This window comes from Phasianus colchicus, chromosome 6 (assembly GCF_987193195.1).
Source record: "Phasianus colchicus chromosome 6, bPhaCol1.hap1.1, whole genome shotgun sequence".
Classification (NCBI taxonomy): Eukaryota; Metazoa; Chordata; class Aves; order Galliformes; family Phasianidae; genus Phasianus; species Phasianus colchicus.
Window position 1 is genome coordinate 14,666,568 of NC_143441.1, and position 12,472 is coordinate 14,679,039.

The 12,472-nt window shown below is 39.4% G+C and overlaps 1 protein-coding gene across 12 annotated transcripts in view; it reads right to left on the reverse strand.

The window, feature by feature from the left end:
* RBMS3 (RNA binding motif single stranded interacting protein 3) overlaps positions 1-12,472 on the reverse strand; it is a 697,193-nt gene that overhangs the window by 341,619 nt on the left and 343,102 nt on the right. For 9 of the 12 annotated variants that reach the window (XM_090142518.1, XM_090142517.1, XM_090142516.1 and 6 more), the window contains one exon: positions 5,783-5,952. In XM_090142518.1, coding sequence (XP_089998644.1) covers positions 5,783-5,952 — 170 coding nt within the window. The remainder of the gene's footprint in view (positions 1-5,782; positions 5,953-12,472) is intronic. The other 3 variants (XM_090142519.1, XM_090142522.1, XM_031590253.2) reach the window with 1 other exon arrangement.

Consider the following 12,472-nt stretch of genomic DNA (forward strand, 5'->3'; position numbering starts at 1 on the left):
TTTGTTATTGTTGTTTGGGGTTTTTCTTTTCTACCCTGTAATGTAAGTGTTTCTTTGTTTCCCATGAAGCCTGATCCATTGAGCAGACTTTCACAGTTATTGCAGAACCATTCACTTTTCTTATTACCAGGATACTGGACCAAAATGTCCATCAAGATTTAAGCAGGAACAATGCAATGTCCCTCAGTTCCTACATGAGCTAATACCACTGGGTGAGCACTCTCACACCTTTTCACTCTCTGCAATGTCATGGAGCAATGGTGCCAAGTACTGCTAATTACAGGAGAGATGTTGATTTGTTTGATTTAATACTGAAGCCACAGTATACTCTGCTTTAACATACACAGTGTTACAGAACCTGGGACATTCTGTTACCTCAACAAAATGACAACTTAAAGCACAGCAGCAGAAACAGGCTAATACTCTACTATTAGACATCGCAGATAGTTTTGCTTTGCTTATACCGGGGCCAAGACAAGAACATCCATTTACACTGGATAAAAATTCCTAGATTTACTTGAGGAATTCTTCTGGTCTTTTTGGTTTTGAACTTGTTAGGGAAAATTTATTTTGGTTAAAATTTATTTTGAGTGTAACTCAAAGCAGTATTTTCTAATTAGCATTCTAATGTGAGAGGGAAAAGGGAGGAAAGGAAGGAACAATGTTTTCTTTACCTTTTCACTGGAGCTCACACAATACAAACTTTTTGTTACTTTCACAAAAGAGGATAAGAATAGCCAGGAATTTCAAACTCGAGCTGATTTAACAGGTGGCAGAACTGGCCATTGTGAACTTGCTATAAAACTTGCACTAACTGGAAGTTTTGTACTTGTTGAAGCTATTAACAAGAGACGCTGTTCTGAAAGGCACCTTGAACCCCCTTTGAAACCTCAACCAGTTCTCTGTGGGGCAAAAGGACTGTTCATTTCAAAAACAGTCCAAGAATTAAGTAACGTGTGTATTGTCAATTAATAACCTCAGTTAAATTATCCTTGGTGCTAGCTCTTTAGCAGAACCCAAACAGCAGTGATTGGAATATTTAGTCAGAGGTTCCACAGGGACAACAAGGACAGTCAGAATGGGATGAAAGGCTAACATCTCACACACGATGACTTGTCAAGGAGACAAATAATGATAACTTTGGTATGAATGTCCCATACCTAGAATGCTATATATAGGTGAGAAACTGTTTCATCTTCCACAAAAGTCAGCTCGATCCACGCACTTTCTGATCATTATGTTTGGCTACTTTTTTTTCCCTTTGTTGATTTAATTAAGTCCTCTTATTATCCCTGGATCACAAGAAAAGTCCAAATTTGTTGAAGAGCAATGAGATAGTTAACCCAAAGAAGAAGAGCAACACAATGGAAATTGAAGATTAGAGAGGGTATGTTACTGGCGCAGGTGGGGAGAAATAACTCAGACAAAAAAAAAATATAGGTAGGTTTAAACTATCAGACATCAGAAGTTTGAAATAGATTTCTTTTAGACCATAAACTTGGCATGAAAAATTCATGAGTGACTCAAGCCTGACAGGGATTTTCTTTTCAATACATGCCAATGTCTTAATAGTGTGTAATGCACAAGGACGTGATTATTTTTGTTATATGTTACTGGCTTTTAAGGCAACTTTTCTTGTCAGAAATTTGTGTTGGTTTTGGTGGAGGAGGGGAAGGAAACAAAAGCATCATCTCTTTTCCCAAATTCCCATTTTGTTTTCCAAAAATAACTTTATCTTTTTAAGAGATCTTGAATCTGTCTTCTTCAGTGCACACATGTAAGAAAAGACAGACAGAAATACCAAAATCCTCTGAGAGAAACTGCAAGTTTGTGAAATGAAAAATGTTTCAAATTAATAAATGCTCTGCTTGTGAGTTTTCCCTTCTCCACTAGGACATACTTAGTAAGAATGCGATGTGTCCACTACACCAGTGGGGGACTAAGCCACCTGTGTATGTTTTCAAGAGAATTTGGAACTCTTCTGGATGAAATAAAATACAGTGCATGACAATATGAGTGACAAGTCATATGAACGCTTCCTAAGCGTTCATAGGAGAATTCAAAAGACTTCAAAAGAGAATCATTTTTTTCGAACTGAGATGCATGGCATGTTTTTCTGTCTATAATCTGTAATTTTTTATCTTATGGTTGGTTATCTTTCCTTTTGACAAAAACAGTATTTTGACTGGAAAGATTTGGCTGAGATGGATCATACCATTACAACAGTAGAGACTGCGCACCTCAGAGTAATAAGTGTGAATGACACGGTATTTACTATTTTTTTCATAGTATATTTAAAACCAAATTTTTAGACTAACAAGTTCTGATGATCAGTACGATCAGGGATGGGCATTCACCTTCTTTTGATAAAGCTCATGAAAGGTTAAGAGTAGCCAAGATCTATTTGTGGAAGTCTGCTTACTCTGCTTTTATGAGAATCCAGGGAAAAAAAAGATATATTTACATAAAAGAAGAGCATATTCTTAATAAATATTTCTATCAACTCTTTTTCATTATCACCTTTGACAGCACAATTGTATAAAGTTCCAAAAGACAGTGCAACCTAGCAGCTCTCTGTTTTAAAAGAGAATTTGATGCAACTTTGCTGAATACATGTTAAACCAGATACTGTGGATCTCAACCAAACAAAATAGAAAACCTTCCAGTAGCAATTTTTATTATTATTTACTCAGTTACTGTACAGCCTATGATGACTTGTTTTCCTTTAGTTTTATGAACAGTTTGACAGATTACTGTGACAAGGTTACTCTTAAATTGATAAAAGGTTTGATAGTGTCTGAACATTTGTCAGAAATGTCTGCCATCATGTGTAATGGACTTTGCACTTCAAGCATCAACGGTACTCCAGTCTGCAGTTTTCTGTCCTATGCTCTATACACACCACCTAAACACACGCAGCAGAAATACAGAAATGCACACAGAATCCACTAAGACAGCTCTGCACTTTATCAAACAATTCTGATGAAACAGTTTCTCTTCCATAACCACCTGGCAAAAAGCAATTAAACAAAAAAATGTTGCACGTCATTGAGGGTGGCCTTCTTGCTGAAATAAACCTGGAAATGGGATACGCTATGATAAATGTACATAGCCACAAGCATTTCCAGCATTCCCTGTACTTCTGAGAGAGAAATATTGTGTTTTTAGAACATCATTCCTCAGACCTGCCAAATGTCAGACACTGCAAATGACAGTTGTACCGCTGGCAGCACTGTCACATGCTGCAGCAGAGGACATGGATTCAGAAGGGCTCACAAAGCGCTGGCAGCCAGCCCTAGGGAAGCCCAGGCTACATCCTGGGCATAAACAGGTTTGGTGAACACCTTCCCGAAAAGCAGTTCTCCACAAATCCTGCATTGCAAATAATACTGTGATTCACAGATTGAAATTCAAGTTCTCACCTCATATCTTGTAACAAATTAGATCATTACATCTATGCAGGAAGCCTACAAACCAGCACCTTCAGCTGTTTTGGGAATATCTGTTCAGCATCTTTCATTTGTGCAATGAGACCCCAGTTAAATGAAAGCTGTTTAGGAGGCAGCCACTTCTAAAGACACAAATGTGTATCTTATATTACTATTTTACTGTATTACTTATACAACTGCAGGTTGCTGTTATATGTACTGTATTTTCTGTTCTTTGTTTTTATTTTTATGAGTTAAGAAAGCAGGGATCTAGACTTTTATTCATCTCTACTATGTAACCATCTGCAAAGGTAAAGAAAATATCTTGCCATCTACTACTTTAAGAGTATACACGTTATCATGACAAATTTTTGTATTTTCACATTTAATTTTTCCTACATTGTCTTTCCCTTTTGCTTTGATAAATACTTCAAAACAACTATCTAGTTTGTCCTTAAATCCATTCAGCCAAACGATAGAAAATCAGCAAAATAAATGTCAGCATTTTTCTTACAGCACATCTGTTCACACAGGAACTCCATGATAGCAAGACAAAGCTCTCTAATCACAGACCAGATTAAGTTTAGTGAAGCACATTAAAATTTTGCCACAGTGCAGTGCCAAAAGGAAGTTCTCAGATAGTTGATGTGCCTTTCCCATGCGCAGACAAGGGGTACCAACAACACTCTCTGAACTGGGTTCAAGTAACCCACAGCTGCCTCGTGCCTCACATCTTGACTGCAGCACCAAATACCACTGCTGTGAGGCACCTGCAGGAATAGTTAGCTCATTCCTGCTCAGCTGAAAGTATTTGTCTGAGCTTGGAAAGGGTCAGATTGCAGTAAGTTATCCAGCAAATTTGCGTTCTGATCATGAGCAGAGTTACAGTCAGTTTATACGTGCTGAGGATCTGGCCCTTAATCTGGGGTTACCCATGGCTGTCACAAGTGAGAAGTGTCAATGAATACTGTTCGCATAAATGTCAGGAAGGTACATTCACAATTGAACTTGCATCCAATATGAAATATCCCCAGCACTGTCCTCCTGTCAGCGTTCCAGCTGTAGTTACTTCACAAGGACAAGGTCATAGAGAAGACTCCCAAGCTAACCCTACTCTGCTGAAGTTCAGATCTCACTTCAATAAAACTTGTACTTCCAGCACTGGTCAGTTATGTATTCATAAGGCATATTTAGGGGGATTCTCTGGCACTTCTGGTGAGAACCAGGAAGAGCAACAAGTATATAACATCCCATTACATTCTTAGTCTTATTTCAGATTTTAAAACAACAGCAATTTGGGTTCATGTCAGCAGGTAAGCTCCAGGCTGCTCCTTACTTTACAAACATCCATTTGTTGGTCTCTATTGAAAATGCTGATTTGCAATGAAAAAACATCAAAGAGGCTGTTGCCTTTTGGAAGAAACTATTCTAAGACAAAAGCACTTTACTCCTATATCACAGAGGAGGGAGATTTTTTTTTTTTTTAATGGCTTGATGTTATTCTGACACACACAAAAAAAGTGTTATTCTAAATTCTACCCAGGATATTGCTGTTTGGAATCTCAAACTGGATGGGATTATCTCCCTCCCACTTAATCAATAATAATTAAGACATTGGAAATCAAATCAGGTTCTCATGTCTACCTTTATTACTCACTAGTCAGTCAAGTGAGGAGGGTTAACCAGGTGCAGTGTTTTCGGAAACTGTTCTGTTGATGATGCATGAGGAGCACAGAGCTCCTTTCTGCTGCCTCTCCAGTGATAAATATCCATTTTATTGTGTTTTATCAATAGAATTTGCAAATATGACTCTGCAGATAAACAGAGGGGAAGAAGGTGCTACTTTCTACATCATCTGTTCTCAGTGGAACTGCAGTTAATTAGATGTTTACTTCAGGGCCACTTTCCATGGGTTTCATACTTGTCAATCTGTGAGACCAGCAATGTGTGACACAGCCCTCAAAAGATGTGATAAATGAGTTGAGGTGGGAACACCCATGTTTTGTCATTCCTGAGCTTATGATTCACAGATTATTGTAACCATAAAATCTGTCATTAGGGAGTTTATTTGTCATGCAAGTCTTCAAGTCCCTTTTTTTTTTCTTCTAAATTTTACATAGGAAATAAACCAGAAAAGCATAAGTCAGTGTGAAGGTCCTCATCTCTCTATCCCCCGAAACTCATTACCAGAAAGTTTTCAGGGCATTAATGAGCTGTTTAAACTCCATGAATAATGGTTAACCTTCAAGTGCCGGAAGCTTCTGACATCTTTCAGAGGACATAACTACTGCAAACTGAAAGACCAGCTATGATATTTTCCTGCCTAAAGAAGCAAGTATTTTAATGGCACTTACGGCTGGCACAGCTTGATAAGGTCCTGGTCAGTGGTGCCGGGTGGAAGGCCTCGAATGTACAGGTTGGTTTTACTCAACTGCTCTCCACTGCTGTTGTTGCTGCTGTTGTTGCTGCTGTTTGTGCTGGGACTGGGAGGAGCCATGGGGTGGGGAGCTGGTGCATAGGACTGCTGGAAAGAAGAGAAAAGAGGCTGTTACTGGAAAATATGAGCTGTATACTTGTGTGCTTCATCCCGGTAGCTATGAACAGAAGGCATTCTCTCCCTGTCGTCCCTTGTCCACATCTAATCACTCATTCCCTCACAAAAAGGGGACAGGATGTAGTGTCTAGGTTTGGTTACGAGGTGCATTATTTTACTCTCCACTTTACCAGAATTAAAGCTGCTAGATTATGAAGCTATTTATCCAGATCTCAAAATAAGTCTCTGAAACGATGGATACTCAGGAGTAATTAGCATTACAGAAAGAAGTTTAATGCAATCTTCTTTAAGAATATTTCAAGATAAAAATAAGAATATCCAGCCAAATGTATGAGAGCTGATACCAGAAGCATAATAATCTTATCCAGACAAGAGGAGCATCCAGTACACACACAGGCAAGTGGAAAGGGGTTTGGTAGCCTGAGAGAGGGAGAAACAAAGTAGCCTGGAAACATTCTGTCATAATGAATATCTTTCAAAACAGAAAACAGGATTTGGAAACGTAGGATAGTACAGCACCTCCCGCTCTTGGGAACTTACCCACTTCTGAGTAACCACAAACCACACACAACCACCGAGAAGCATCGTTTCAGATGGGAAGTATTCTCAAATGGAAAACAATATGATCCCCTAAATCCCTGAAAAACACATGCTATGAAGGAAGACACAACCTCACATTGTAAAAATTAGCTAAGCACCTCCAACCTGGGGCAACACACTGGATTTCAGCAGCTGCAACCATTCCTGGCTCAGCACATTTGCTTGCAACAGAGTGTCTGGCAGGATGAGGACGTGTCCTGACCCTGTTGTGACCTATGTGGAAAAGCAAGGGAGAAAGTCTGGGGAGCTCGGGGATGCTGTGGGAAAGAGCTGGTTTCCACAAGAAGATCAATGTAATTTGCTAACATGATTGCAGCTGCAGGTAAATGCTGGGCCAACGCCAACTTAACCATGATGGCCAAGTAAAGACAAAACATATGCAATTTTCATTATAGCAGCAATGACATTTTTAGTGACTTTTGCTGTGCTACTTCTGTATTTAGATCTTGAAGAGAGAAAATACTGAAGGCTGCGAGTTATTCTGATCACACTAATCAACAGTTCCTTTCATTTCAGTGGTCATACTTTAGTGCTTGTAATTATGCACATTAAAAAAAAAAAAAAAATCAGAACCCTGAGTGGATAGATACTTTTAAATTAGGAGCTTTAGCCTCTTTCAAACAAGTCCCTTTTACTTAGAGGAGCCCCCCAAAAGTCAGAGAACTTAAAGGGAGCATCAGTGATGGGTGAAGCTCAAAGGCTTTGATGAAACACATGAAACACCATGCGTGCAGTGATGCCTTTCCTGCTGCCTTCTCCTTCCTCCTTCCCAGTTTCTCTCATTTAAACCATGACAGTGGGAACTCATCAGGTGTCAGGACATCAGAATTTCTCTACAATCCAGTCTAGTTGTAATGCGGCTCAAACAGGACTCACTAAAAGGAAAAATCAGCTTAATAGACAGTGGGATCACCAAACTAGCAAGTAATGACATTCACTCTGATCCCCAGGAAAAGAGAAAGGGCAACGTGCTTCCTTCTCCCAGTATCTGCACAGATACTTTTGCTGACAATCAAAAGCACTTAGTACATACAGATCAGATTTCCCTGCACACACACTTTATCACTGGGTAATCCTCAGCCAGCCAAGCTTCAATGTCATTCCCAGGAACAGATTCACGCAGCAGACCCGGCACCAGCATGGGGAGCTGCCTGGCTGCATGCAGTGCTGTGGGCACAGCTGGATCAAACCTCAGACAGCACTAACATCCACCCAATGGATAAACCATGTGTCTTAAGGCATCCTGGCAGAAAGCATATTTCAATCTCAGAACACTCTGGGGCCACTGCAGAGGTAAATGAGGACATCCTGTATCACAGCACCAGCACGGGAAACATTCCATAATAATTTTGCACATTTTGAACACTGATAATTAAAAAAAAGGTAATATTCTCACTGCTTCATCCTCATGCTCCCAAGTTGAACACTGAATGCACGTAAATAACATAAGGGTACAAAACCAAAATTTTCTGCAAGCCAATAAAATCCTGTGTACTTAAGTTAATAATTGTTATTATTATATATATGTTTGAGAGGGATAATGAGTAAATGGCCTATTCTTGCACCAATCTAATAAGCAAAAAAAAGACAAGTGGAAATATTCCTTTGGAATATAAAGAACAGTTTTCACTCTATTATAAGATCTTTATCCTCATGCAGAGGAAAGCACTAGGGGCCTAATTCTAATTTAAGCTTAAGCCATTTTATCCCCCTCAGCCAACTGAATGGGGACCTAGAAGTGAACTTGAATTGCATTTACACTGATTTTTTGAGGCCACAGCTATGGGAAGAAAAAAAAAAAGAAAAAAATTCAAGTCCTCAGGATACCCAGAGAACTAGGCCATGGGATAGCAGGTCTCTCACACAGGAGCTGCTCGGATTGTAGGGATGGACACACGCACGCACACTCAGGGTGACCCCAGCACTCAGAGATACCCTAAAGGTAGACAAGGAGGTGGCCACGCTCCAACTCGGAGACCTCCGCAGCCCAGCAAGCGCTCTTGAGCACCGCAGGTACCCCAGTACACCATGCCGTCTGCAGAAAGACAACAAAATTGCCTGCACTGGGGCTGATGACATCTTCTGGCTGGTTGCCAGGCTAAAATCTTCAGGTCAGAAGAAAGCTTTGGATTCTCATTTCCTGAGTCAAGGAGAGTATGACTGATGGCATTTAGAAGTATGTATTTCGCCTCCAAATGAGCAAAGGATCTTTTCATTAATCTCCACGCAATATCTGGACTGAAAGAAACGAATGGCAACCTGATGATGATCCCAGATAGGGAACGCTTGCCGCAGGATTCCAAACGATGCCAAAGGGGGCACTGTCTGGGGAGCCGTGCACACCTGCTGGAAGCAAACTCAGGTCTCCTCCTGCCATCAACTCGCTCACGGCTGGGGCAATGCAGTTAAACCATCTTCCACAAGAACCCAGCTTTCCACACTGTCTCCAAACACCTTGCCACCAACTGCAGCCACCTGGGAAAGGCATTTTTCCCAATGCAGTTGAGGGCCGGACCTGCAGCACTTGGAAAAAATAATTATGCAAAAAATCTACATGTTTTACTTCAAAAGGGAAGTGGAATTCAAAGACTGCTTGGCCGTTAATTTTTCAAGTAACCATCTCATTTTTCAATTCTCATGCTTCATTATTCAGTGGGGAGTTGGGGGGAATGAACTGGTTTGTAGATCATTCTGAGCGGCTTATTAATTTAGCATGGCTGGCTAATAGCATTTGTTTTCATCTTTGAAAAATAAATGAAATTTCTTTTTCATTATTTAAAAGTAAGAAATTAATGTACTTAATTCCCACCCAGCCTCAGAAAAGCACCCTTACACTTACACCCGAATACCAAGCCCTCAGAAACAATGTGCCTCATACAAACACTCACAGCTAAGTGTGAATAATGAGATACCTTGGTCCTTCTTACTCAATAACCCAGAAATGCTGAACCAGAAGCCTGCTTAGTTTCAAAATGAACAACACTTCTCCTTCCAACATCCAACCTCCTTACGCAAGAAAAGTATTTATCTTCCCATGGCAACCACAGCACTCTTATATAGTTTTTCACTTGCTGCAAGTTTAGTCTAAAGCGTTTTTCTTCCAAAGCAATATACTCTTTAAAAAGACAAATTTTAAATATTTTTCAAATACAGTTTCTTCTGGATGGGAATCACAGGCCTCAGATGCCAAGTTGTAGAGTCTGCTTTATTAGCAGCAGCTGGCTCCTTGGCAGGCTTCTGAGGCGGTTGGGCTTGTGGTTTTGGAGTGGCCTTATAGCCTAGGACACAGCTGGACAGCTATTCTAATGGACTGGCCAATTTGTTTGTATTCACCTTTGGCTATCCCAAGTTTGTACTCTTTTATCCACTTGAAAGTAAACTCTTGGAAAGATTCCCCAGTAACACTGATACATTGACTTTTCCTATCAAAGTACATATTTTATATTAAAAAAATACAATTACAACACATGGTTCTCCATAAAAGCATATGCTATTCAACCAATTGTGAACACACACAATCCATTTCACTCTGATCAGAGTGTTTTCCAGCTGCTGGCTTCATCTCATTTAAAGTCCAATTGCTACACAATTCCCTTAGCTACTGAATGGAAGATAAAATAAGGCAAAGTAAACACAAATAAATTGTGCAAATATCACTTTACAGCTCACACTACGAAAATGATCTCTTGCTAACACTCTATTGTGCAAAGGAGTAATTTCTGAGAGTTGGAGGGTTCTTTCAGGCCAATTATAGCAATTATGAGAGCGTACTACCAACTCACAGGCCTGTTTATGGGATTTTGTAGGTGATAGAATGACAAATCTTAAACTAAGCCAAAGATATTCATAGCTGAAGAAAAAGTAGGGCAAATATGACAGAAAAATTGAGATAAAAAACACAGCAACTCTTCCATCTTGGGTTGGCATCCTCAGTGAGGAACAGCACCACAAGTAAAACACATTTCTTTTCCATAGCCAAGTGAAATAGAAAAGCAAATGAGATGAAGAATGGAACTGGCAACACCAAAACCTTGTGCTTTTCAGAAAGTCTGCAGTCAGAGGAGCTCAAGTCATTGTGTTTTTTCTTGACTTTGTATGACCTGCTTGGGTCTTACAAAGTCCATTTATAACTGATGTCTAACTTCTACATCCAGCAAAGGCCTGAAAGACAGAGCTCTTAACTTCCTTAACATTTCTAGATCTTTCCCCAGACATCACCAAGTATGCACACTTTCTAACTTCTCTGCACAATCAGAAAGTTTCACGGACTGTTTCTTCAGAAGCAACAACTCACCCCTTGGCAACTTTTTCCAACAGTAATGGAATGGCATATGAAAATATACGTAAACTCAAAAAATGAAGGAAGACAAAAGGTAAAAGTCTTTTCCAAATGTCCTTTCAACTGAGAAGACCAGAACACACATCAAGAAGATTTTGGTTTGCCTCAATCACTTCCAATGCCTTTAAATGTGATTTGCTGGACATAAGAATGTTGAGTCAGAACTGCTGGATCACACTCACTGTGCTACCATCCTATCACTGCACCACCCCAAGCCAACCATTTAGATTCCTTGTCTTCTGTTTACTAATCTGTAATAATTCTTCCTTACCTTGACATGGCTTATATAACGCATTGTGATGGCTGAATGAAAGACTACTGAGGACTGCAATATTACTTAAAAATGGGGAAAATATTATAAAATTGTAACTTAACAGTGGAAGTTATGCTCAGCCCTTCTGCAGACAAAAATGATTTATGCATACAATTGATTTCATTATCCTGTACCTAAACTGAATGAATGAAATCATTTTAAAGCTTAAGAAAAATAAAATGCCAAAATGCCAATTGAATTAGCTTTCTCATTAAAGATACTTATTACAAAAAAAAAAAAAAAAAAAAAAAAAAAAAAAAGCCCACAAAGAATTATTGAAAAATAATGCTCTCTTCTCATGCTTCTTGCATACACTGAACGTTTCTTTTTCATTCTGTTCCAAACAATATCTTTAGCCCACAGGAAAAAATGTGTCATTATGTTTGGCTTACCTTTTTTTTTTCCCCACAGTAAAAAAAAAAAAAAATACTTGTGAAAAATGACAATCATGAGAAAAAAAAAAAAAATCAGTCTTGTAACAGGTACAGTAGTCATTCAGTCATTCTAAAGTATAAGTAAAACTGGGATTTGATGGGTCAGTAAAGTGCTTTCTGAGATCTTTGTTTCACACACAAAGCTGTTGAAATTAGTAGTCTAAATACTCCTGAGGCTTGCAATTCCCTTGAAGCCAGCAAAAAGCAGTGGAACTCCACAAAGCACAAACAGGCAGAATTTAGCTCAGTCTTCTCCACTCTCCCAGCCACAACTGCTACTTTACAGCATTTTATTAACAGGTAGACAATAGATAGGAAGGAAAGCCCCAAGGGAAGAGGGAGTTCCTTATTGGACAATACCTGAAAAGTATGTCTCATTTTATATAATTCTGCATGCAATAAATGTATGCAAATGCATTAAAACCAAGTAAACAACAACAACAACATGAACAGCAATTCACTCTTCTTTGCTATCGTCAATGGCACAGAGCTTATCAGCTGTTAGCCAGGGTGATATACACCAGAAGCCTAACAATTTTTTCTCACTGACAGCAGTATCTTATGTTTTCCTGACTCAAGAGCCAAATGAAATACGTCAATCTGCATATTCCCCAGCTTCCCACTGCTATCCAACGGGAAATCTCAAAAACACATTTGTCAGCTGGGAAGTGGCTAATACTGAAGGGTGATGAAGAATTAAGAATCAAGTGGATTAGAGCACGCACCATTAGGACAAACTACTGGTCATCTTGCCTAAAGACAAGCCTCAGTCAAGTGCAAGGCACTGGAAGGGCACAGAGATGC